A 22241-nucleotide genomic window follows, 5' to 3' on the forward strand; every position below is an offset into this window, starting at 1 on the left:
CCAGCCTTGTAGGCAGGGTGCTATCAAAAATCGAATAAGAGATAGTTAACTTTTCCCGACGTCCATATATGCCTGACATTTCAGTGCTGAAATATTATAGCTTTTCAATCTTGAAATAAGATACAAAAAATCAGTAACTTCTATTCTAGTGATGAAATCAATAACAATAAAAGAAATCACGATTATTCTAGAGTTTATTGTAATACGACTTTGTCCTAGGATCATCTTTGTCATGAAGTTTTGCCTCATCCAACACAAACATTTGCGTAGAAGAAATTTTAATAAGTCATCAAATATGCTGCATGCTCTTTTTTCTTGAAATAACAGTTTTCTTTTTAAAAATTTATTTTACTTAAATAAAAATGTCAGTTACCTGAACAGGCACCAGTTATTCTGTCGCATTGGATATGAGACGGCACACTATGTGGGCACCCTGTACCACATTTCGTTTCACAGCTCTCACCCCAACGAGTGAAATTGCACGCTGAAAAAAATTAACTTTATACATACTGAGAGAGAATAACCAGATGTGAGTAGAGAGGGAACTAAATACCAGATTCTCTACAGGAACAGCATGGATAAACATGATGCTTATACAAAAAGGATCTTTAGTGGATGCCTTTATGTACCACTTTAAGTATAAAGAGCTCTAAGCAAAGTAAGTATATATTTTACACAAAAGTTCATATATATATATATACACACTAAGAGGTTTGTGCATGTTTAACGTTTCAGCGCTTTACGTATTGTAGCTTTCAGAGCACTAAGATACAACAGAGGAACAGTAACTCCTAGTCAACTGATATTACCAATAACAACACAAGAAAGTACAATTGATCTAAATTTTACTAGAATAAAACACTGTCTTGATCACCTTTGTGATGCGGCGGTGCCTAAGCCAACACTTTGGTCTAAGAAAAGTTTTAATAGTTCGTCAAATATGCTGCGAGCTCTTCATTCTACACACAACAAACCTTTGTACGCAGAGGCAACAAAGATACCATACTAACGACACGTAGAAAAAAACGGAGGTAACATCAACCATGTGTAGTTATAACACTAAAATGTACTTTCATAAGATTATTATAATTGACATACTAATATTTAGACATAGATGTTTACACGAGAACTATAATCTGGCTAGAATACTGTCTTATTTGGATACACAACACTGCACAATTATTTGATTATAATATAATCACTACACTACATTGCTACCTATATCCTTACAGATTTCCCACAGCATGCCTGTTTGAAGATGGTTTAGCGTCATGAGAAGTAATCTTTACAACTAAACAATTACAGTTACTCTTTGGCTGTAACAGTTTCGTTTCTTTTTTGTGGAAACTATTACAGTCGTATTTAACTACATGATTCTTTTTCACCTATTAAAGAAACTCCCCTTATCATACCATTATCCGACTGTACTAGAACACATTTGTAAGTCAAATCAAATCAAATCAAAATCAAATTAGACTTTATTGTCTGTCGAGGAGACCCAGGACAGAAATTTTTCTTCGCTTACAAGGGCATACTCATACAGACATTAAACACACAGTTAGGAGTAAAGATACAAGTAGTTAGGATCTCCGTCAAATGGTAATGAAATTCCAATACTTTAAATTTCTGTGTATATATTAAATAAATGAGTTGGCTTTGCAGATTGCAACGAAATGTCCGAACTCCATTTTCTTCATTCTCCTAGTCTTAGTTTCTATGTCAAGGCTGTGGTGAATGTACTGACTGGATGACTTTTAGAAGCATGTCCTAATCTGGACGACTTCACCATCACTTCATATATCTCCTTCTGTGTAGATTGCACCAGTCCATCAAAGCAGTTTATGTTTTATCATAACAACAAACCTTGCCTGACCAAGGCCTAAAAGCAGTGCTTAACAAAAGAAAACATGTGTTCTTCACGGGTTCTGCCCACGACAGAAAATTGGTACATAGAGAGGTCCATGATGCGATCCGTTGGGTCAAGGTGAAACACAAGTCAAAACTCGAGTCTCAGTTTGCTACAGGTAACATCCGAGTAGCTTGGTAGGGACTCAACAACATGGCCAATATTGACGATCGGAGTAAGGGTTCGAAAGCCAAAATCTCGATCTCGGGCGTTGACAGTACGGCCCTGCCTAATGCTCGGAATGCTTTCTTTGCTCGTTTCGAGTCTCATGACTTCTCAGTGCAAATTAAAGATGTGCATAGTTCTCTTCACCCTGTACAGAAGGTTGAGATTTGTTATGACCGTTGTGGAGCTGTTTCAGCGAGTAAATATTCGCAAGGCCTCCGGTCCGGATGGTATTAGTGGCAGAACATTACGTTCCTGCGCGCACCAACTTGGAGGCATTTGTCAACATCTGTTTCAGAGCTCTATGGATTTGTAGAGGGCGGGTAGTCCGGCGTTGTTGCTAGTTTTGGCGGGACTAGTTTTGGCGCACACCTGCTGTTTTTGCCTTTGTTTGAGTGCTGGACGTTTGCTGTCGTCACATACGCCCCCCCCCCCCCCCCTCACCACTCGGTTCCATCTTTGGCGCTGCGAGCAGGATCAGTGTTAGCAGAGAGGTGCACAATGGTTGCAAAGGACGACAGCACGGCAGAGGCTCTACGAACATACCAGGTATTCCGCCTTCAGAAGTTTGCCGGTGGACGAACTCAAAGTGTCGACGAGTTTGAAAGAGAGGTCGAGTTAGCTCTCGCCATAAACCCGATGCCTCAGAATGCGGCTCGTGGTTACATCTTGTGCGCGCTGGAGGGACCTGCCAGACGTCGAGTTTGGATGCTCCCGCATGACACAATAGATACGCCGAGAAAGATCTTGGGTGTCCTAGTGGAGGCGTACGGCGAACGGAAAGATGTTGTCGACTTCATTGCCAGTTTCTACAATCGCCAACAGCGACGTGATGAGGCGGTCGACGCCGCGACGCTCCATAATTTGCAGGCGAAAGTGAACGGCCAGTTTGTTAACGGGCTTAAAGATGGCCATGTTCGAAGCGAAACGTCCAGACATCTGCCTGACCACGAGTCCTCTTCTGTTGCCGACCTTCTAAGACCGCACGGCGTGTAGAGAGAGAGGAGGGCAATGATGACAGGGAGGATGAAATAGATCGCCTAACCGCACGAGTCAGACAGTTGGAAATGGAGACGGTCTCCCAGCCTCACAGTACCAAACAAAGTAATGTCCCCTCCACCCGCACCACCCGACCGGCGGCACTTGTGTGCTATTGGTGCGAACGAGAGGGGCACCGGGAGGCTGATTGTCAGCACAACAAAAATATTTGCGACGACAGCAGGCGAGACAACTAGACGGTCAGCGAGCCTGCCCTCCCCCAAACAGCTTTAACAGGCGAGGTAGAAGGCGGCGCGTAGCGTCGAAGCGGCGGCGATTAACAACATCTCGGAGGACTGCAGCCCGACCGGTCAGGGAAAGTGACTGCCCCCGTCGTCTGTAACAGGATGACAGGGAAGAAAGTGTAGCTGGCCCGACTGGAAAGTGTCCGATGGCGGAGGTTGTCATTCATGGCAGTTGAGTGATGGCGTTGCTCGACACCGGCAGTGAGGTAACGACGGTCACTGACGAGTGGGCCCAAGGGCACATACAGGACTTACAGCTAAAAAATCTCCCTATCTCCTTGCGAGGGACCGGAGGAGCAGAGGTACCATACTCAGGAGTGGCGGTGGTGGACATGTTTTCGGCCAGTGTCTGAAGGACGTTCCTATCCTGGTGGTCAAGGACCTTGTCGATGTGGGCACAAGAGAGCGCAGGAGGCGCGTGCCGCTTCTACATTATCACTTTCTTATTTTATCGAGGAAAGTTCAGTTTTTTTGTTTTTTTTATCTGACATGAGTTGTTTCAATGTGAGACGCAGTTACATCTGCTCTTTTCAATTGTTCTGTATTCTGCAGGAGGGATTTTTTTTTTAGTACTCCATTACTTCTGTGTGCGTGTATGTGTCATTATTGGTCACAATTAAAACCTGACCTACCTTTATAACCTCTGGATTGTTTTACAATGATTTGCTTTCCTTAAAGAACCAAATTAGTCAATAAATAAGGTTGTTAATTATATCTGAAAATAGGCAATGTTGATCAAGAAATATGTTTGAGACGATTGGCACTTTACGTTGGTATGTATTATGTAATATCCATTAAAAATGAAGTGGTGACATTCCATTTGTGGTGTCACAATTATGAGCAGGTTAATGCACATGCAATCATATTTTATATCTATGAAAGGGACTTTGACTTAAAAGTCAAAGTATATCAAAGGCACATTGTAAGAGTATAATTATTTAATGGTCAACTTACAGTAAGCTTCCAGCTCGCAAAAGTTTAATATTGCTGTTTCTTGGTCTTGTCCAATTCTTGTGAGCTGTATATATCGTACTTTTTGAGGTGAATCAAAGCTTATTCTTGCATCCCCTTCACTTGCACCAGTGTTGCAATATTCAATTCCATTCAATATGACCGATATATTCTCCATTCTCTTCGGAACTGTAAAAGAAATATAAATGTTACATGCCTGTGCACCGCTTATGTGCTTTAAAATCTATACCTATCGGAACAGAACAACGACCGTTTCTACTACTATAACTAATTTATCTTCACAAATTCACTCCCGAGGTCACTTTAGTATACTTTACAAGAGACACTTAAAGATCTTCAATATATATCCTTTTACAATATTAGTCGCTGTATGCTATCTTCAGCTCCACTAATGATAATAGAGGGTACTATTACATTATGTATAAAATGACAATAATTTAGTTCTATTTTTATAATGTGACTGAAAGTACGAAATTGTCACTATGAACTCTTTAGGCCCAGGTTAAATGTATACTAATCTTTATTCTTACAAGTAACGCGTGCATAGATGATGATCTTGTGAATATAAATGCCTAGTCCTAAATCCACACTCCACCAATTGGTAGTTTCAGTGTCGCTAGTATGTTGGCAGTTTGAGTTCGGCTCTTCATCGTAATAGTAGCCAGTTTTATTCCCATTTAAGGCCCTCCCACAGAAACCATTGTTTTTACTTGAACGATGTGAACTTTGACTGCATGATTTGCTTACAGCAACGTTCCCTGCAACGCAAAATACACTTCATCAGAAGATCTACAAAATATTGACTAAAGAATTTGAATCATCAAACGTATAGCTAATCTGTTTTTAATAACACTTCAAATATTAAAAGCTTTATAAGAATTATTAAACAACGTGTTCAAAAACAATAAAAATTTTAATTTTTTAATGCAGAGTAATTTCATAGTAGATTTCTTCTATAAATATATGGCAAAATACAAAACAACACAAATATTATTCAACATTTACCATGTTAAAGACTAGATAACCTAATTGTTTAATTCATTGAATATCTCATCATCCAATCGACAGCAGACCTGAAAAGCAGAGCGCAGCATGCACAGTAAAGCTGTGAAGGGATACGACATACCTAGAAGTGTTGCGGGCCTATGCTCCACTAGGGGTGATTAAGAACAAGAAGAACTTTTGTGAGGATGATAAACTTTGTTTTACTTGGTTTTTGCAATATTTGTCTCTGAAATCAGTGACTTTTTCAATAGCATATTTTTTAAACAAGAGCTGAGGGTAAAAAACACTCAATCAAGAAATGTAAAAAAAGTTTCACCATATTTTGAAAACAAGGTTCACACAGGTATGACCAGAGGGAAAATACAATTTTTAAGGACCATGAAATCTATTGAAATGACAATTCAAAGACGTTTACATAACATGCAAGCAAAACTAGCTAAAGGTTATCTCTTAGTCAGTTTTCACTTATTTATTAAAGAAGGAAGATATCATTTGAGGCAAAACTATATAAGTGTTTCTTTTATCACAGTTAACAAAGTAAGTTTCAACGTTCTAGAGCTTTTCCTTCTTTGCGTGCGTTTTTTGTACTTTTAAGCTAGCTTTTGCCATGGAAGCAATGCTCAAAGATACATTGCAAGATCCACACTATGCTTCTTTGTCTTTTAATATCCAGTCTTCGTAATCATTATCTTTTGAGCATTGATGTAGAAAACTACACTTCCAGGCATGATGCGATGGTTTGCGCTAGAACAGTGGTTCTCAAAGTGTGGTCCGCGGACCATCAGTGGTCCGCGGGCATGTCAGGTGGTCAGCGGCTGACAGTCGTCACATGTCAGCAAAGTGATGTTTAAGGCCAGACACTGGTCGAAAAATTGTCAAAAATTTTTCATTTTGGCCATTTTCAGATTACTTCATACTGTCAAAGTTCATATTTTGTTCTATTCACTCGCCAAGTGGTTTTTCATAGAATAATCTAGAAATATGTCTATTTTGTCAATGAAAACATCTACTTCTATCCTATTTACTTTTCCCGAGCGCCGAATTAGCGAGAATAGAGAATGTTTGAGACATAGCAACACACCTCGCCACGTGGGCAACTGTGTCACATCGTATATCGGTCGAAAGGTCAGGACATGAATTTTCAAACAAAGGCTGAGTCAAAACCCTTAGAAGGCCCCAAGCTATGATACAAGCTCTTTTCTAGACGACACAAAGGGTCGGAAACTTCCTTATATGGACGCATGCGTAACATACTTTGCATATAGCCAATCAGAATTCACTAATGCCGACCTAGACGGGGTCATAGGGCACACGAACACGCTTCGGCTGTGCTCGGGTATCCCACAAGGCAACTGTCATGGCCTCCGGATGTATAAACAAATGGCGACAGCAAGTCAAAGCTAGTTCTGTGATATTTTCTTTTCTAAGACATTAACGTTGATATTAAATGTTTATTGTGACTGTCAGACGCTCATTTCTTCTCACAATACCACGTGCGAAAAAATAAAAACCACGTGGACATTCTTAGACCGTCGTAGCAGCTAAAAAAAGTAACTTAGTGAACCGAATTCGGCTGTCGAAAACACCATCAGTCATGTGGTAAGCGAGCTGAAAATAAAGCGAAGTTTTAATTTCTGCTGCAAATCTCTGTAGTAATCAGGACTAGATGCGAACATTTACACATTTGAGTCAACTTGCAATGCTAGTTATTTATGTACTTTGTCAGGAATGTAGGGAAACAGAGCTTACATCATTTGCATAGAAAACAAAGGTTGGGTGGGGGTTGGATGGTCTTACTCCAACCAAATGTAACAAACAGAATGTGAAGACATTTATGTATAGCATTCCTAACAAACAATGAAAACTGCTATCTAGTCAAGTTTGAAGCCATTCAGTGTCTAGAGAGCACATCATTGTCAGCCCCTTGTGCATTCCTCGCATTAACATTTTAATTACAAAGAACGAGGTATACGTAGTTTTATGTCATCTTATAACTATATTACTTTTACAAAAGGACATTTAGTTTTGAATTAAAATGAAACAAATGCGGCAATTTAAATTTGAATTTCATAGTACAGACTGATTTTTAGGCCTTGATGGTCCGCCATATTTTTTACTAAGGCCTTGGTGGCCCGCCATAGTTTTTACTTAAGTAAAGTGGTCCGCGGTCCGAAAAACTTTGAGAACCACTGCGCTAGAAGATAACCCGAGTTTAGAGTCCAAGACGGAGACAGTATCCGCGGTGGGTGGATGGATAGAGCACGTGATGTGCAGTCGTAGCTGACAGCTTCACCGTCGGTATCCAACATAGGTTATGTCTTTGGTGTTGTTTATTTGACCGACTTCAATAAATAGGAGCTCAGGGAGGTTTGCGAAGGCAAGAAAAGTCACAGCTGCTTGGACGTTTGAGGGAAGCCTGGAAGGGAGGATTTGCACTGCTTTCCTGGCTTGTGAGCTCACTGGATATCACAGTTTTACGAAAAGCATTCTGCATGCAACTGTGCGAGCATGAAAACAATAACGATGTGTGATGTATGTATGATCCGCATGTGCTTGACTCTTTACTACATTGTCATTTGTTTTTATTTGTCATTTTGCAGTGATATTTTTATTTGGTTCTAAAGGATTAGGGCAGACAATGATAGACCTTTCTTACAGACGTGCACGTTTCCTTGTTCTCTATCTCTACTTTACGTCATGCGTCATCTGCTCAACTCTGCTTAGAGCTGATTACCACGGAGATGTATATGTAACTTCGAGATGCTTACTAAGCACTTTTGTGGTAAATCTCGTCTCGGGCACGATTTTTGTTTTATAGAAGCGAAAAGAAGCAGCAACATGTCAATCTCTGTTGCTTGTCATTTTATAAACAGGAAGAGTACCGGTGTAAACACAATACAAAATCCAGTTTCTCCACAGCAGCTAACCGCAGGAGCACCAAAGACACAAACTGTATAGCTAGGTTACAATTTATTGTACACAATGCACTCGTCATCAGGTTTGTACTGTATGGCTTGTGTGACACCACAACCCCACTACTCGGCTACATCATTTGGCGCTGAGAGCAGGATCAGTGTCAGCGGAGAAGCGCACGATGGCTGCAGAGGGCGATAGCAATGTAGAGGCTACACGAACATATCAACCATTCCACCTTTAAAAGTTTCCCGGAGGACCAGCCAAGTGTGTCAAAGAGTTTGAAAGAGAGGCCAAGAAAGCTCCTGACATATACACAATGCCTCAAAATGCGGCATTTAGTTATATCCTGAAGACGCTTAAGAGACTAGATGTCGAGTTTTGATGCTCCCTCATGACATGATAGACATGCCGAAAAAGATCTTGGATAACCTATTCGAGGCAAAGGGTAATTATGCGAAGGATGCGGTCGACGTCATTGCCAGTTTCTATAATCACCAACAACAGCGTGATGAGCCGATCGACGAGTATGTTGTCACCCACTGGAATTTACAAGCGAAAGCAAACAGCCTGCAGAGCTATGCCGTTTCAGGTAGCCACCTGGTGGCTTTGTTTGTTAAATGATTACAAAATTGCCATGTTCGACGTGAAACGTCCAAACTACTGGGTGACCGTAAGTCATTTTCTGGACCGTCTCAAGACGGCTCTGCGTGTACAGAAAGAGAGAGAAAGGAGGAGGTAATGACGACAGGGAGGACGAGAGAGATTGTCTGACTTCACGAGTCAGACAGGGAGAGATGGAGGCGACCTCGAAACCTCACACGACACGAAAAAGTGATATCCCTTTACCCGGATCTCACGATCTGCGGCACGTGCGAGCAAAATGGTCATCGGGAGGCTGATCGTTGGCAAAAAATATTTGCGATGAGAGCAGACAAGACAATGTGTTAGTCTGTAGTCCAGCCTTCCCAGAAACAGCTTTAACAGATGAGTCGCAAGGCTTCGCGGCGTTGAAGTGAGGGACCGGCGGAGTAGAGGAACTAAACTCAGGAGTGGCGCTGGTGGACATTAGTGTTTTCGGCCAGTTTCTGAAAGTCATTCCTATCCTAGTGGTCAAGGACCCTGTCGATAAGGAACAAGAGAGCGCAGGAGTTGCCTGCCGCTTCTACTAGGAATAAAAGTCTTTAGTCGGACACTGTACGCCACCGCAAATGTGCCGCATGCAGTACAGACAGCAGTGCGTGAGGAAGCCATCGATAGGACAGTGTTGACAAAAAGACTGGCCAGGTCCGCTGTCATCACGCATGTGCCTGCATTTCCCATGGCTATAAGTGACGATTGTGCCGTACCATCCACCTCTGCTCTCCTACCCCAGTGCGCAGGTGTTGCCAGTTGGGCTAGTGCTGGTCCCCACCCTAACGGTGACAGCACACGGGTTAGTGCTGGTCCCCACCCTCACGGTGACAGCATACAAGCCGTTGTGTTACAAACCTGACAAGCAGCAGCGTTACAGTGACGGCGCGTGGTGTCGTCGCAAGTTTAGAATCTGTAGACAGTGCTGAATGCCTACAAGGTGTCACGGCGGATATCGGTATAAACGAATTAATCATCTGCAATCAGGCCAACAGCTTCACCTAAGCCATGCCTTCCGTTGTCTCAGTACTACTGACGAGGTTCCGGTCGCTCTGCCCTACGCATGTATTCCACCGCACCAGCTGAAAGGAAGTGTAAGATCATATCAAAGACTTACTAGACCAGAAAGGGATTGTGGAGAGCCACATGGCATACGCTGTACCCATCATCCTCGTGCGTAAGAAGAACGATATTATTATTACAGTTTTTGGCAGGCAATCTGACCCATATCATCGTCACATACTGCTAGGTACATGAATGTAAACAGTAATTTGTTGTACGACTCCGCCTGGAAACCACCCGGGTAGGTTGCCAGTCCCAAGCCCGGATGAAGGAGGAGGGTTAGGCGTGGGGCTAGCAACCCACCCTGTAAAAAAAAACAAAAAGCTACAGAAACCGCAAACACATTAAGTGCTCAGCTAGAGCAAGGGCGGGAGCAACCCTTTTCGGAGGGCCTTATGACGCGTGCCGGCGAACGCTCTCGGGAAGCCAGCTCGCCGAACCATCTTCTCACGGCCAAGGCAAAAACCAGGATAGGGACCTGGAACGTCAGACCCCTGTACGAGAGAGGTAAATCAGCTCAGGTAGCATAGGAAATGAAAAACTTGTCCTCGGCCTGTGCGAGACAAGGTGGAATGGCAACGGTCAGACCAGACTTTCGTCAGAAGAGGCTATCTTCTACTCTGGACATGAAGACCCTGACCATGACCACACACAAGGAGTAGCAGTACTGAAGATACCAGAGGCTGCAAGAGCACTAATAGCATGGGAACCAGTTTCCCCACGACTCACGTCAGCAAGGTTCAACTCCAAAGGAAGAAAGATCACCATCATCCAGTGCTATGCACCTTCCAACGCAGATAAGAAGAGGAAAAAAAGAAGACTTTTATAACTGCCTTCAAGCACTGGTTGATCGAACTCCAAAACGAGACATAAAGATCATAATGGACGACATGAATGCCAAAGATGGTAATGACAACATAGAGAAAGGACACATAATAGGAAAGCATGGCGTGAGCAACTGCAATCAAAAATGGTGAATTGCTCACAGAGATCTGCTTGTTCAATGACCTTGTAGTCGGAGGGACAGTTTTTCCACACAAAACTATTCACAAGACCACCTGGACTTCACCAGATGGACACACAGAAAACCAGATCGATCACATGACCATGAATCGCCGGTTTAGAAGGAATCTGGTGGATTTCAGATAAAGCGTGGTGCAGATGCAGCCATAGACCACCACCTGCTTGTGGCAACCATGAAGATAAAGCTGAGGTCTTTCCATGACTCATCAGACAGATCGCACCACAAATTCAACGTGCAGTTTCTTAGAGACCGTAGAATGCAAGAAGAGCTAAACTGCGAAGTTGGCCAACCACTGGACAGGATTACAAGAGACGCGAAAGACTGCCTGCACACACGTTCTGGAAAAAAAGGAAAACGGCACAAGGAATGTTTGACTCTAAGGACCTGGCAAGAGATAGAGGAAAGGAAAGAGCTGAAAAAGACCAACCAATGTCAAGACCAGCAGGAAAAAAAGAGCTCAGAGCAAAGTACTGGGAGATAATCAGAGAAGTGAAGAAGAGTGCGAGAGACGACAAGAGAAAGTTCGCACACAGGATAGCAGAAGAGGCAGAACAAGCACCCGGGCTAAATAACACAAACAGACTATACAAAATAACAAAAATTTTGTCAGAATGGAAAAACACCAATGCGTGAATGCCAATAAAGAATAAGATTGGCAGCGTCGTCTACGGGGATACAGAACAAAGATTTTGCTGAGTAGAGCATTTTGATGAAATACTTAACCGACCACCGCCAACAACAACTTTGGACGTTCCCCCAGCTGCCGAACAGCTCCAAATGAACACCAACCCACCAATCAAGGCAGAAATCAGCAAAGCCATCAAGTCCTTGAATTCTGGCAAGGCAAGGCTATCCAATAAAACGTAAAGATTTTCACCAGAACCAGATCTCATTACTTACCAAATGCTCATCAGATGCTACCTTAAAATAAAACACCTTATTTTAGAGCTTATTAACAAAATACAGGAAAAAGTAGCTTCCCTGGCAAATTGAAAAGGGATACTAGTCCCCATCCGCAAAGCACGGAAAATTAAAAGAGCCCTATCTAGTTAAAGACCAATAGCACTCACTTCACAACTAGGCAAGACATTTTAAACAATTATTAAAAACAGACTAAATCACTTCTGACAAAGATGGAGGTACAGATGAAGATAAAAGAAGCCGAATAAACAAATACCAGGCTTGCATTCCACACCCTGCGAGCTATCTGGAACGCCAAGGCTCTATCTCTACACACAAAGATCCGAATCTTTAACACAAATGTAAAGTCAGTCCTCCTGTATGGATTTGAGACATAGCGTGTGACAAACGCCATCACCAACAAGATTCAGACATTCTTTGTATTTGTATTCGAAGTTATTATTGATTAATATTGCCAGACCCTTAGCGTTTGAACTGTGAGAATTAAAGTAAACATCATATCCCCATTTTGCTTTGACAATATGTTCTATTTTTTTAGTAAAATGAGTTTCTTGAATACAGTATACGTTGTATTTTTTTTCTTTAAGGAAATGGAGAATATCATCTCTTTTATTCGGGTCTCCCAAGCCTCGACAATTCATAGAACATATAGTTAACTTATCCATTATTTTTAATTAGGAAAAAAAAAACCAAGCAAACAAACTAGACTGCCCAAAGAGTCATAATTAGACTGTTTCCTCTTCCGAAAGTAAAAAGTAACAAAGTACAGAGCAACAACATGTAACAACAAACAAAAAGGCTGGCACGGTGGCGCAGCAAGGCCACAGCATTTTGCCATGAGCGGTATTCACAGATGTATTGATGTCGATGATGCATACTGTTACAGAAAGGGATGACATAAAGGTCCCACTGTGCATCTATGTTTACGTCGGTGAGCTTTTTGCTGTGCATAAGCGCTACCTTTATTTACGGCTGCGTACTTTTTCTTGATGCGAATACATGGGAGGGGGGAAAGAAAGCACACTCAATTCTAAGTAGTAAAAATTCATGCAGTTTAGAATTTAAATGCGCTAATAACTGTCTCTTACTTTTTTATTTAACAGAAAGAGTCTCAAAGGGTGGGTTATTTAAAAAAAAAAAAAAAAAAAAAGGTAACCCATCCTTGGCTCTGCGTATTCCTACTAGCTTCTTCACTCCCCTTATTAAGGTTTTCTGCAGAATTTCTGCATGAACCGCTATTTTTTAATTATTTTCTGTCCAAAAATGATACACAAAAAACAGTAGAAAAATGGTTAAACTGTAATATTATGAAAATTGGGGATTTACTTGATAATAATGGAATACCTATGAAATTTGAAATATTCCAACAAATACATGGCAAAAATATAAACTTTCTCGAGTATTACAGTAGAATCATGGCCATTGTCAAATATAAAAGAAAGATTGGTCACTTATGGAAACAATCAGACAGAAATACTACATGCTATGCACCACTGTTAGCCATAATCAAGCATAAAAAAGGCACAAAAGGTATATATAATAAACTGTTGTGTCCACAGACGCCTCCTACATGCATTAGAAAATGGGAAAAAGTTTTTCCAGACCTTCAGTGGGGACAAATATTTGCTCATCCTTTTATTGTTACAATGGATACAAAACTTCAGTGGTTTCAATATCGTATTCTGCATCGTGTTTTAGCTACAAACACACTATTATATCAAATAAAACTTAGAGATTCAGATCTTTGCACCTTCTGCAATCAGTCAAGGGAATCTATAGAACACTTGTTTTTTGATTGTATTATTGTTAAAAAATTTTGAATGATCTCTTTACTAAGTTAAAGAAAAATGTGCTCATTGTGAGCAGATAGAAGTAAAGAAACAGCTAATACTATTTGGAGTCCAAAATGAGCTTATGACAGATAAGATATTCAGCCTTATTCTAATTATGGCAAAGTTTTATATTTACCGGTGCAAATGTTTCAATATTCATCTAAGTGTGAACTCATTTGTATTGGAAAGAAAAAAAAGGTATCATGTAGAAAAATATTATTACACAATAAATAGTAAGCCAGAATGTTTTGCACTAAAATGGATACCATATAAGCAGCTTTTCTTCACACATTGAATGTTTCTGTCTGTTTTTTTTTTTTTTTATAAAGTGAGAATGCATTTACATTGTGGTCTAATGAGGAGCCTGCGAATCCTGTTCTTTTCCACATTCCTCTTCCTCCTTTTTTTTTTTTTTCTCTCTTTTGTGTTTGTGTTTTTGTGACAATCCATAGTTTTTGTTTTGTTTTGTTTTTGTTAATTTATGTGTGTGTTTTTGTTTGGTTTTTTTGTTTGTTTATTTATGTTTTCTCAAGGTGTAGAACAAATGTACAGTCTTGCTTACTGTTACCTCCATTGGCAACGTCATCAACCATGTGTTTAACTGCTGAAATTGTGTTAAGCCTCAGGTGTCCTTTATCTGTTTTCATTTACATTTTTGGTGCAATTTTTTATCCATTCTGTCTTAATTCTTGCTTTACTGCCAACATTTGGCAGTCTCCACAACACTTTCTTTAATAGTGTAGTTAGTCTTTCTTTTCATAGTCTTTATCTGTCTTGCTTCCCTGTTAAAATATGTAAATACTTGTTTCATTATCAGCCATTTGTATAAATGCGCTTAGGGCTTGGGTAAATAATAGATATTCTTGGGTTTCTTTTGAGATCAGCATTTTAAAAAAAAAAATTAAACCCCTTATTGTAGTTCTGTTACCATTGCACTTTTTTTTTTGTTTGTTTGTTTGTGAGATTGCATGGGGAAGATTTGAAGAACTTCTAGTATTTCACTCAGGTTGGAAAATTTTCCTCGTAGCATCTGTAGTCATAATGTCTGAAGGCAAAGTGTAAAAGACTTCTGCTTTGAGAGAGACTGTATTTTGTGCTGAACAAAATTACTTTTGCCTGTACAGTTTCACAAGTAAAGTATAACTGAACAATTTGCGTGATATTTCATTGTTTAAAAAAAAAATTTGCTGTTTTATATAGAAAATATTTTGATTCTTCATTGTTAGTTGCTGTGAATAAAAATGGGTCTTGCTATTATTGCTCTGAATAACAGTTTGTTGGCTGTTGCCTCGAGATTAAATAAATTTGTGAATTTCTATGATGCAAACATTCCTACATAGTGAGGGTGTAGGTACTGTCATGCAATGACTAGATCCAACAATTGTTTTCAGCTTTTTTTCTAAAGCTTTTTCCTACTTTTGATATATACATTTGCTGAACTTGTGTCAAATTAGTTGTTGGTTTTTTTTGTTTTTGTTTTTTTTTTTTTTTTTTTTTTGTTTGTTTTTTTTTTTTTGTACAAAGGAGACATAAGTTTTTGTGAGAACAATATGGCTGCAGTTTTTGTGTCATTCAAATTTTGATTTATGCTGGAACAAACTGCACATTTCTGGAAAGTGTTTTGCAGTCTGTGGTATGCAACCAATGAAGATGGAGGTTCTTTGTTAAAAAATTTTGCAATCACAACAGCATGATTGAGTCTGCACTGTGAGTCCTCCAAGCTTTTATTATAATCTAAATACTTGTTTTGCTAGCCCTTCAGCCAGTAAATCAATCATTCATTCATCATCATCCTCGTAATCATCATCACTATGTGTAACTTGTACTAATGGACTGCCTGCAGGCAATTTCTTTTCAATTTCTGGAACGAACGAATGACTGTTACCTTATGTGTATATGCTTGTATTATATTGCAAGATGCTGTATTTTCTATTTCATGTATTTGTGAGACAAAATAAATGTTTAAAAAAAAAAAAAAGAATAAAAAAAACACCTAAAAAAAAAAAAAAAAAAAAAAAAGATTCAGACATTCGTCAACAGATATCTGCACAATATCTTCAACATCAGAAGGCCCGAGAAGATCTCCAATACAGACCAGTAAGAGAGAACCAGCCAAAAACCTGCAATCCAGATCATCAAGAAGCGGAAGTGGGGCTGGATCGGTCACACCTTTCAAAAGCCGGCCGACAATTTAGCAAGACAAGCTCTGGGCTGGAACCCACAGGGGAGGCGCAGGGTTAGGAGACCCAGACAGATATGGAGGAGATCGGTCCACAGAGGCGGAGATAGCTGGTATGACATGGTCAAATTAAAATCTGAACTTGAGGTAAGCTTCGCTCCCTTACACCCTAAAGTGACGGGGCTTCATTTATCTTTTCATCTATGGAAAAGAGACTATGTTTACGTGGGAATAATTAATTCATTTATTTCGAACATTCCACACTCTCTTCATAGCACGTAATTTCAGTTCACATTCACAATTATTAAGAGAGCATGTTGGAGGGAAAGAGCACAGCGTACTTCCAACATCGTGTTGCAGACTGTTTTACATTAATGCGTCATCAAAATAATACTACCCAACAATTCTTAAGAAAAATCTGCTATAAAAAAAACTGATAGTGTAAGAGTAACAATACTTACACTCATGCTCAGGTGTGACATTAACTGGCGCTGCGGCTGTAAAGACCAATAATTCAGCGATGACACTCAGTGCCGCAATCCACCCCCACACACGGCCTGCAAGCATAACCAGGTTAAGTCTGTCTTTATACTTCCTGGTCCAGTAGTGCAGCGATCAGAGATCATTCCACAGTATATATATATACATTCACATACACACACGCGCGGCATTTTTTTTTTTTTTTTTACATTTTGTTCATATAGCAGCAAAGACATGCCTTTGAGTCCTTTTTTGTGTCTTGGACCCAGCGACACAACATTTTCTCTCTCTTTGTGTCGCGCGAGCTAGAGCTTCTTTCGCAAGGTCGAGGTCAGTGAAAAAACAGTGTATGAAAAAAATAATCACAGCCAGATGCATGGTAATCGGCATGAAGTAAAGGATGTAAAAAAAAAAAAAAACTTCGAACTGTTTGCAAAAGGGAGTTCGCCCAAATCAACGACTAGAGACTATAGATCTAAATATAATCATTTGTTAGTCAGTCGTTTAACCAAGGCATCCGAGGAAAACAACGAGGAAGCGCAATCATTGCTGTTGCACATTTCCCCTCAAACTAAGGAGTAGATGAGCGACAATGTCATTAATTTAGTGCAGGATATATGATGAACATTAGTCAAAGACAACTCTTGTCTGTCTTTTCATAGAGGGAAAAAGCAATTTAAACATTTAAAATACTTGGTAGCAGTGTACGGAACAACTGCAAGCATCTGTAGATTAAAACTCGCGGTCAAGAACTTTTACGACACAAAATTTTGCGAAGGATCGTAGATTGTTTATAATCGTTTATTATCTTCAGCAAAAGCTTGTTGCTGTCCTTACTTTTGTTTCCAGCAGAAAAGCCCTCTATCAGTTTAAAGGCGACGATCATTTCAATGCGCTAGGAATCCTCGGTTCGCACAAACGTCAGATTGGTCGTACATCGCATGGTGCTTTTATATTTTAACAGTCAGAACCGTGTACATGAAATGGCGACAATAGTAGTGCAGATTTATGATATCTAAAAGTTTAATATAATGAATAAGAAATAAAAGTGAACACGCAAAAACAAATGAAGTGCTCTTTCGTGCATAGAATGCTAATAAAACGCACAAAATAGAAACTGAAAAGTAAATATTTTCTACAGAAAATAAATTATCTCTACCTCCAGCGTAAAATGTTGAGGAAGAAAATGTTAATTAAAACCGGAATGAATAATCAGGTAACAATAATAAAGCTTGATCGATTATTCTATTATCATTCATTAAGGACCTATTAGTGAATGTTAATCTCAGTAGTTATTTTTTCCTTAGAACGTCTGATGCCTGACATGCCGATCAGTCAGCTTCTGCGTCATGCACGACATGACGATCGCTGAGGAAGAAAAATAAGGTCTGGCCAAGACATTTTGCCTCTAACATGCAGACAATTTCCTTTCTTTCTTTCCTTCCTTACTCGTGAAACACCACAGTCTGCCCAACACCTACGCTCCTACACACCAACAGTCTTTAAACTCCAAATGACGTTCGTTCTTCCAGCACAAAGAAAATGACGTCAGCGAGTGACGCAATGAAATGAACGCGGGCGAAGCAGACGGTCAGAAAAACAACTGCTCAAATGACCAAAACACAAAAGACAAGGCAAAAACAAAAACAAAAAACCAAAAAAAAAAAACACGCAAAAGACAGGGCCAGGCCATTATTTTCCTGACAACTTTGAATGCGTGAAGCGCTTCTACCAGGCTTACTGCTGTGTGGCTTGTCCCGCCATGAAAGTGAAGTGGCATGATACTATTAATAGCTCAGCAGCTCTGTCATGTACAGACATGTACTACTAAACCGGATAAGACCGGACTGCCATTACAAATCTTTATCTTTACCCGACAGTATGAAGAATAAAGAACTCTTTCAATATTAATGCGGAAAATTAGAGATACTAAGCGGAAATTAGAAGGAAACAGTACCTTTCGATGAAGAACACATGATGCTTAACAGCGAAAGAAGACAAAGCAACAGGAACTTTTGGCGTCAACGTTTCAGTGTCATACACAGCGATGAGAATGATGCTGATTCACTTCGCTAGGGGGCGCTAACGACACGGTCGTCTGCTAATTGTCTTATGGCGCCAATACTAAAATCCTGACAATGCAATTTAATTAAAAAAAAAGGAAAAAATGTGCCTGCAGACTTTGTTTTTTTTTCTAGAAATTTTGAGAGACTTTTTAAATTAATTAGATCAGCCTACATATTTTTCATCTTGAAAAACAGTTTACGATCTTCTTCAGTAAAGTTGTGGAATTGATCCTCTAGATCCAAAATCAAGCGAAAGAAGAAGCGCTCTGCTTAACTGAAAAATAAATGTCGATTTGTGTTTTAGAATTCTCAAGAGAAGTGTGAGAGTTACGACAGAGAATGTGTGGGTACGCGACAGAGACTGTGAGGGAGGAACACGTGTTCGTTTTATGTGTAGACATTGGTGTCAATCAGGTGATGATATTAGTGTAGAGGCTATAGTTGTGACGAAGACAGCTTTAAATATGATAAATTGATGATGACGACGACGACCATGATTGAGCCGACGCACCAGCCACAGGTGGACAGGAATCAATTAAACAGCAATAAATCAAAGCAAGTTATACTGCTTAAATTAATAGACTTTGAACTATTTCAATAATATATAACTATTTCAATAATAAGTATACAAAGTAGAGGTATTGTTGCAGCGTTGTTGTCGTTGGGGAGTCGAAAGGAATAATTAAACTAAAACTAAACTAATAGACCATTAGGTTTACTAAAAAAAAAACCCAGAAATTTAGTCCTTAGGTAGTGAGCAAAAGGTGGTGCCAACGGCAAAACTGGGTGGGGGGAGGGGGGGGGAATTGGTGTTTTACGCCGTGTCAGCAACTAAGGCTATATTACGGCAAGCACCCAGGCCTGTAAACAGATGCCACGTGCAGAGAAAGATCAGCGTGCCCGAGACGAGAAATGAACTCAGGGCAGCCAACCTTCACTGTATTGGTGACAGGCGCTAACAGCGCTAACCGTTGCGACACCGGACCGCCCGCAAAACTAGGTAAAACTTCTAAGGAATTGTAGATGCAAAGAAATTAATTTGTATTTAGTTTCATTAGCAGTAAATTTTGTTATTATCGGCAATAAATTTTGACACAGGTTTTATAAGTTTATCGTAACAACTAAAGTTACCTCTTTGTTAACCGTCATGCGTTAAAATATGTAGGCGATATGTAGGCGTACATCTAATGATTTATAATAAGGATTTATTATTGTTGTATTATTTTTAATATTCCTGTTACTATTGACTTTTTATTTGTGATTAGAAAAATGTTTGTGTAACAGGTCGCATAGGGAAGCGGGCAGTTCTCTTCTTGGTCGACGCCTCCTGCTGCCCCTAGTCCACTTTGAGTGTTAAGCTGATGTAGTAAATCGTTTCAACGACATCGTGAAAGCTATTACAGACTCTGAAATCATTATGTCCAATCCGTCTGGAAAAGACACAGGGACAACCCGAACCATTTTTCACCTCACAGACGAATAATTTAGCGAATTTTGACTTTTGATAAAAATTTTGATAAAAGCAGTCTTACATTCTTTCATTTTCTTAAAAAGCTTCCATCTTTTGCATATTTTTGTGATTTAGACTTTGTGTTTTAATATTCTTTGCATGATGCTTATACAGGGCTTCTGCTAAGGCTCAATTCTTTGGGGTCCCAGGGACCCCTTCTTCAGATTTTTAAGGGGTCCCTGTTCTTCGCCCAAATTTGAAGGGGACCCCATTGACGAAAATTGAAGGGGTCCTCCGAACTTTTAATGCGTACTGTACGCAATTTTTTGCGTAAGCAGAAGCCCTGCTTATATTACACAGACAGAATCTTCTTTCCTTTCCTGCAATGAATAAATTGGAGGAAGAGGAGGCTTTATTAGTCGTTGTTATGTAAAAGATAAAAATAGATAAGAAAGACTACAAGAACTCCTGCTACGAATCGTATATTTTGTCTGCCAAGGAGGCCTGTCCACGTATCTAAACCTTCGCTAGAGCCTTTTTTTATTTGGGGATTTAATTATCTCGTTGATTAAGTGCTACTAGTGCTGTTAATTATAAAATTAATTTTAGTAGTGTGAATAAATCTGTTGGTTTTTGCATTATCTTTCCCTGTAGAGGAACTGAATGATTGCAACGTTTGCCCTAGTTCTAATGATTGTAATAAACATTACGATTCATCTTAACATAAAAAAGCAGTTATAAAAACACATAACCAAATCTGCTAGTTTCTGTTGTTGACTCAGGCAGCTTTATGCTTTAGTTTAGACGCGCGAGTGTGTGTAGACCACAACAAAGACGAAATGAACAATACAAATAAGAAGTTTAATTTTAAAAAAGTAGATAAATGCAATATATATATATGAGGAAAAACACTTACTCGTACACGCAAGAGAAACGGGGACTACCCCACACAAAGAAAAGAAAATGAGGGATGTTATTAAGGGAAATATAATCAATAATAAAATAAAAACAGTTGAACACCAGCACACACCGCGACACAGTACTGTAAGAGTTGTTGCCCCTGAGTCCTTTAGACTTGACGTAGATGTAGACACTGTGCACTCTGTTGACACTGTCTCCTTCAGTTCTGTGGCCTTACGCGACACTCTCGCGTTGACCACAACCACACTGTCTGTACGATGTGTGCCGGGACCCTTTGCTGGTTCACAGTTCACAGTTCACAGTTCACAGTTGCCTTGCTGACTCCACGACGCAGGACCAATTGACGAAGAAGACAGAACGAAAAAAATGAATGGAGGACGAAACGTAGGATGGTTGAGAATCCGCACACGCAAGGGCGGAAAGGAAGAAGAAGTAGAAGATGTGACGAAGTAGAAGAAACGCACTGACGAGAAGAACCAGGACGAGGTTGACAAGATCGCATGAAGAATGTAAGATGAAAAATATGACAATGACGATAGACATGACAAAGATGATAACGACAAAAACGCGTGCTAAAAACACTTACACAAAAGCACGTACACAAAGCCTGTGGAGAAAATAAAAGAACAACGGTCACTAGGTGGTCTCAGCATGAAAAAAAAAAAACCTTCCAATAGTACATTTACATATCTCTCAGGTTGTACGTCAACAACCTACCCGATCTTCTCCCCTCCAGACATCCTTCGCTGGCGACACTGACACCAACTGTGAAACGCATGGAGCGATGTCCACTAAACGCTCTTTTAGCAGCTTGTGTGCAAATGTGTGTGCAGGTGATCAGCATGGTAATCAGAGCGAATTCAGTGAATACAGTGAAAATTCAGAGCAAGATTGTCCAGATAGACACTATTCTAGACGCAGACAGCCCCGTCGTACAGCTCATGCTAAGACCGGAAATCAAGTATACCAAGCCCCAGAGTTGCCTGTCCAGTGAATGGGGGACCTCGAAAACGACATCGAAAATGGACTACAGTACCCTAAAAAGAACATCAACAAGAAAAAAGTGACAAGATGGCCCGGCCCACCACAGTCCATTAAAATTATAATATCGAGAGGTAGGAGGAGAAGTGACAGGAAACGTAGCAGTGGTGAAAGAATCCGTAGTGGACAACATCCTCTCAGTCTCATGTCCTGGTCTCACTAGTCTGTGTAGTAACCGGAGTCTTATCGTCTGCTACCTCTGTAAGCTCACCTTGTCCGTGTGTTTATGTGTTTGTCTAAACAGACCCACTACAGGTATTGCTATCAAGTGACTCACCGTCTGCTACAAAAGTTCAACAAGGACAAGAACTGCTGGCATCGCTTTCTCTTCGCTCGTTTACTTTTGCTGACTAAACTTTCAGAATGCTTTTGTTTACTTTAGATTCTT

The 22241-nt window shown here is 40.1% G+C and overlaps 1 protein-coding gene across 1 annotated transcript; it reads right to left on the reverse strand.

Annotated features, from left to right (window-relative positions):
- Positions 1-365: 365 nt before the first annotated feature.
- LOC112572142 lies at positions 366-18421 on the reverse strand. The gene is made up of 5 exons (XM_025251695.1): positions 18333-18421; positions 16357-16452; positions 4857-5084; positions 4309-4494; positions 366-484 (listed from the first exon to the last, which is right to left on the reverse strand). Exons 1-5 carry the CDS (start codon positions 18349-18351, stop codon positions 366-368), a joined length of 648 nt encoding a protein of 215 aa, XP_025107480.1. The 5' UTR covers positions 18352-18421.
- Between the last annotated feature and the right edge of the window lie 3820 nt (positions 18422-22241).

The sequence above is a fragment of the Pomacea canaliculata genome, linkage group LG9 (assembly GCF_003073045.1).
Source record: "Pomacea canaliculata isolate SZHN2017 linkage group LG9, ASM307304v1, whole genome shotgun sequence".
Taxonomy (NCBI): Eukaryota; Metazoa; Mollusca; class Gastropoda; order Architaenioglossa; family Ampullariidae; genus Pomacea; species Pomacea canaliculata.

Coding starts and splice junctions, on each gene's coding strand:
- LOC112572142 (XM_025251695.1), bottom strand. Junction 5,085..16,356: donor TGTCACACCTGAGCATGAGT/GTAAGTATTGTT, acceptor TTTGCGTTGCAG/GGAACGTTGCTGTAAGCAAA. Junction 4,495..4,856: donor CATCTATGCACGCGTTACTT/GTAAGAATAAAG, acceptor TTTCTTTTACAG/TTCCGAAGAGAATGGAGAAT.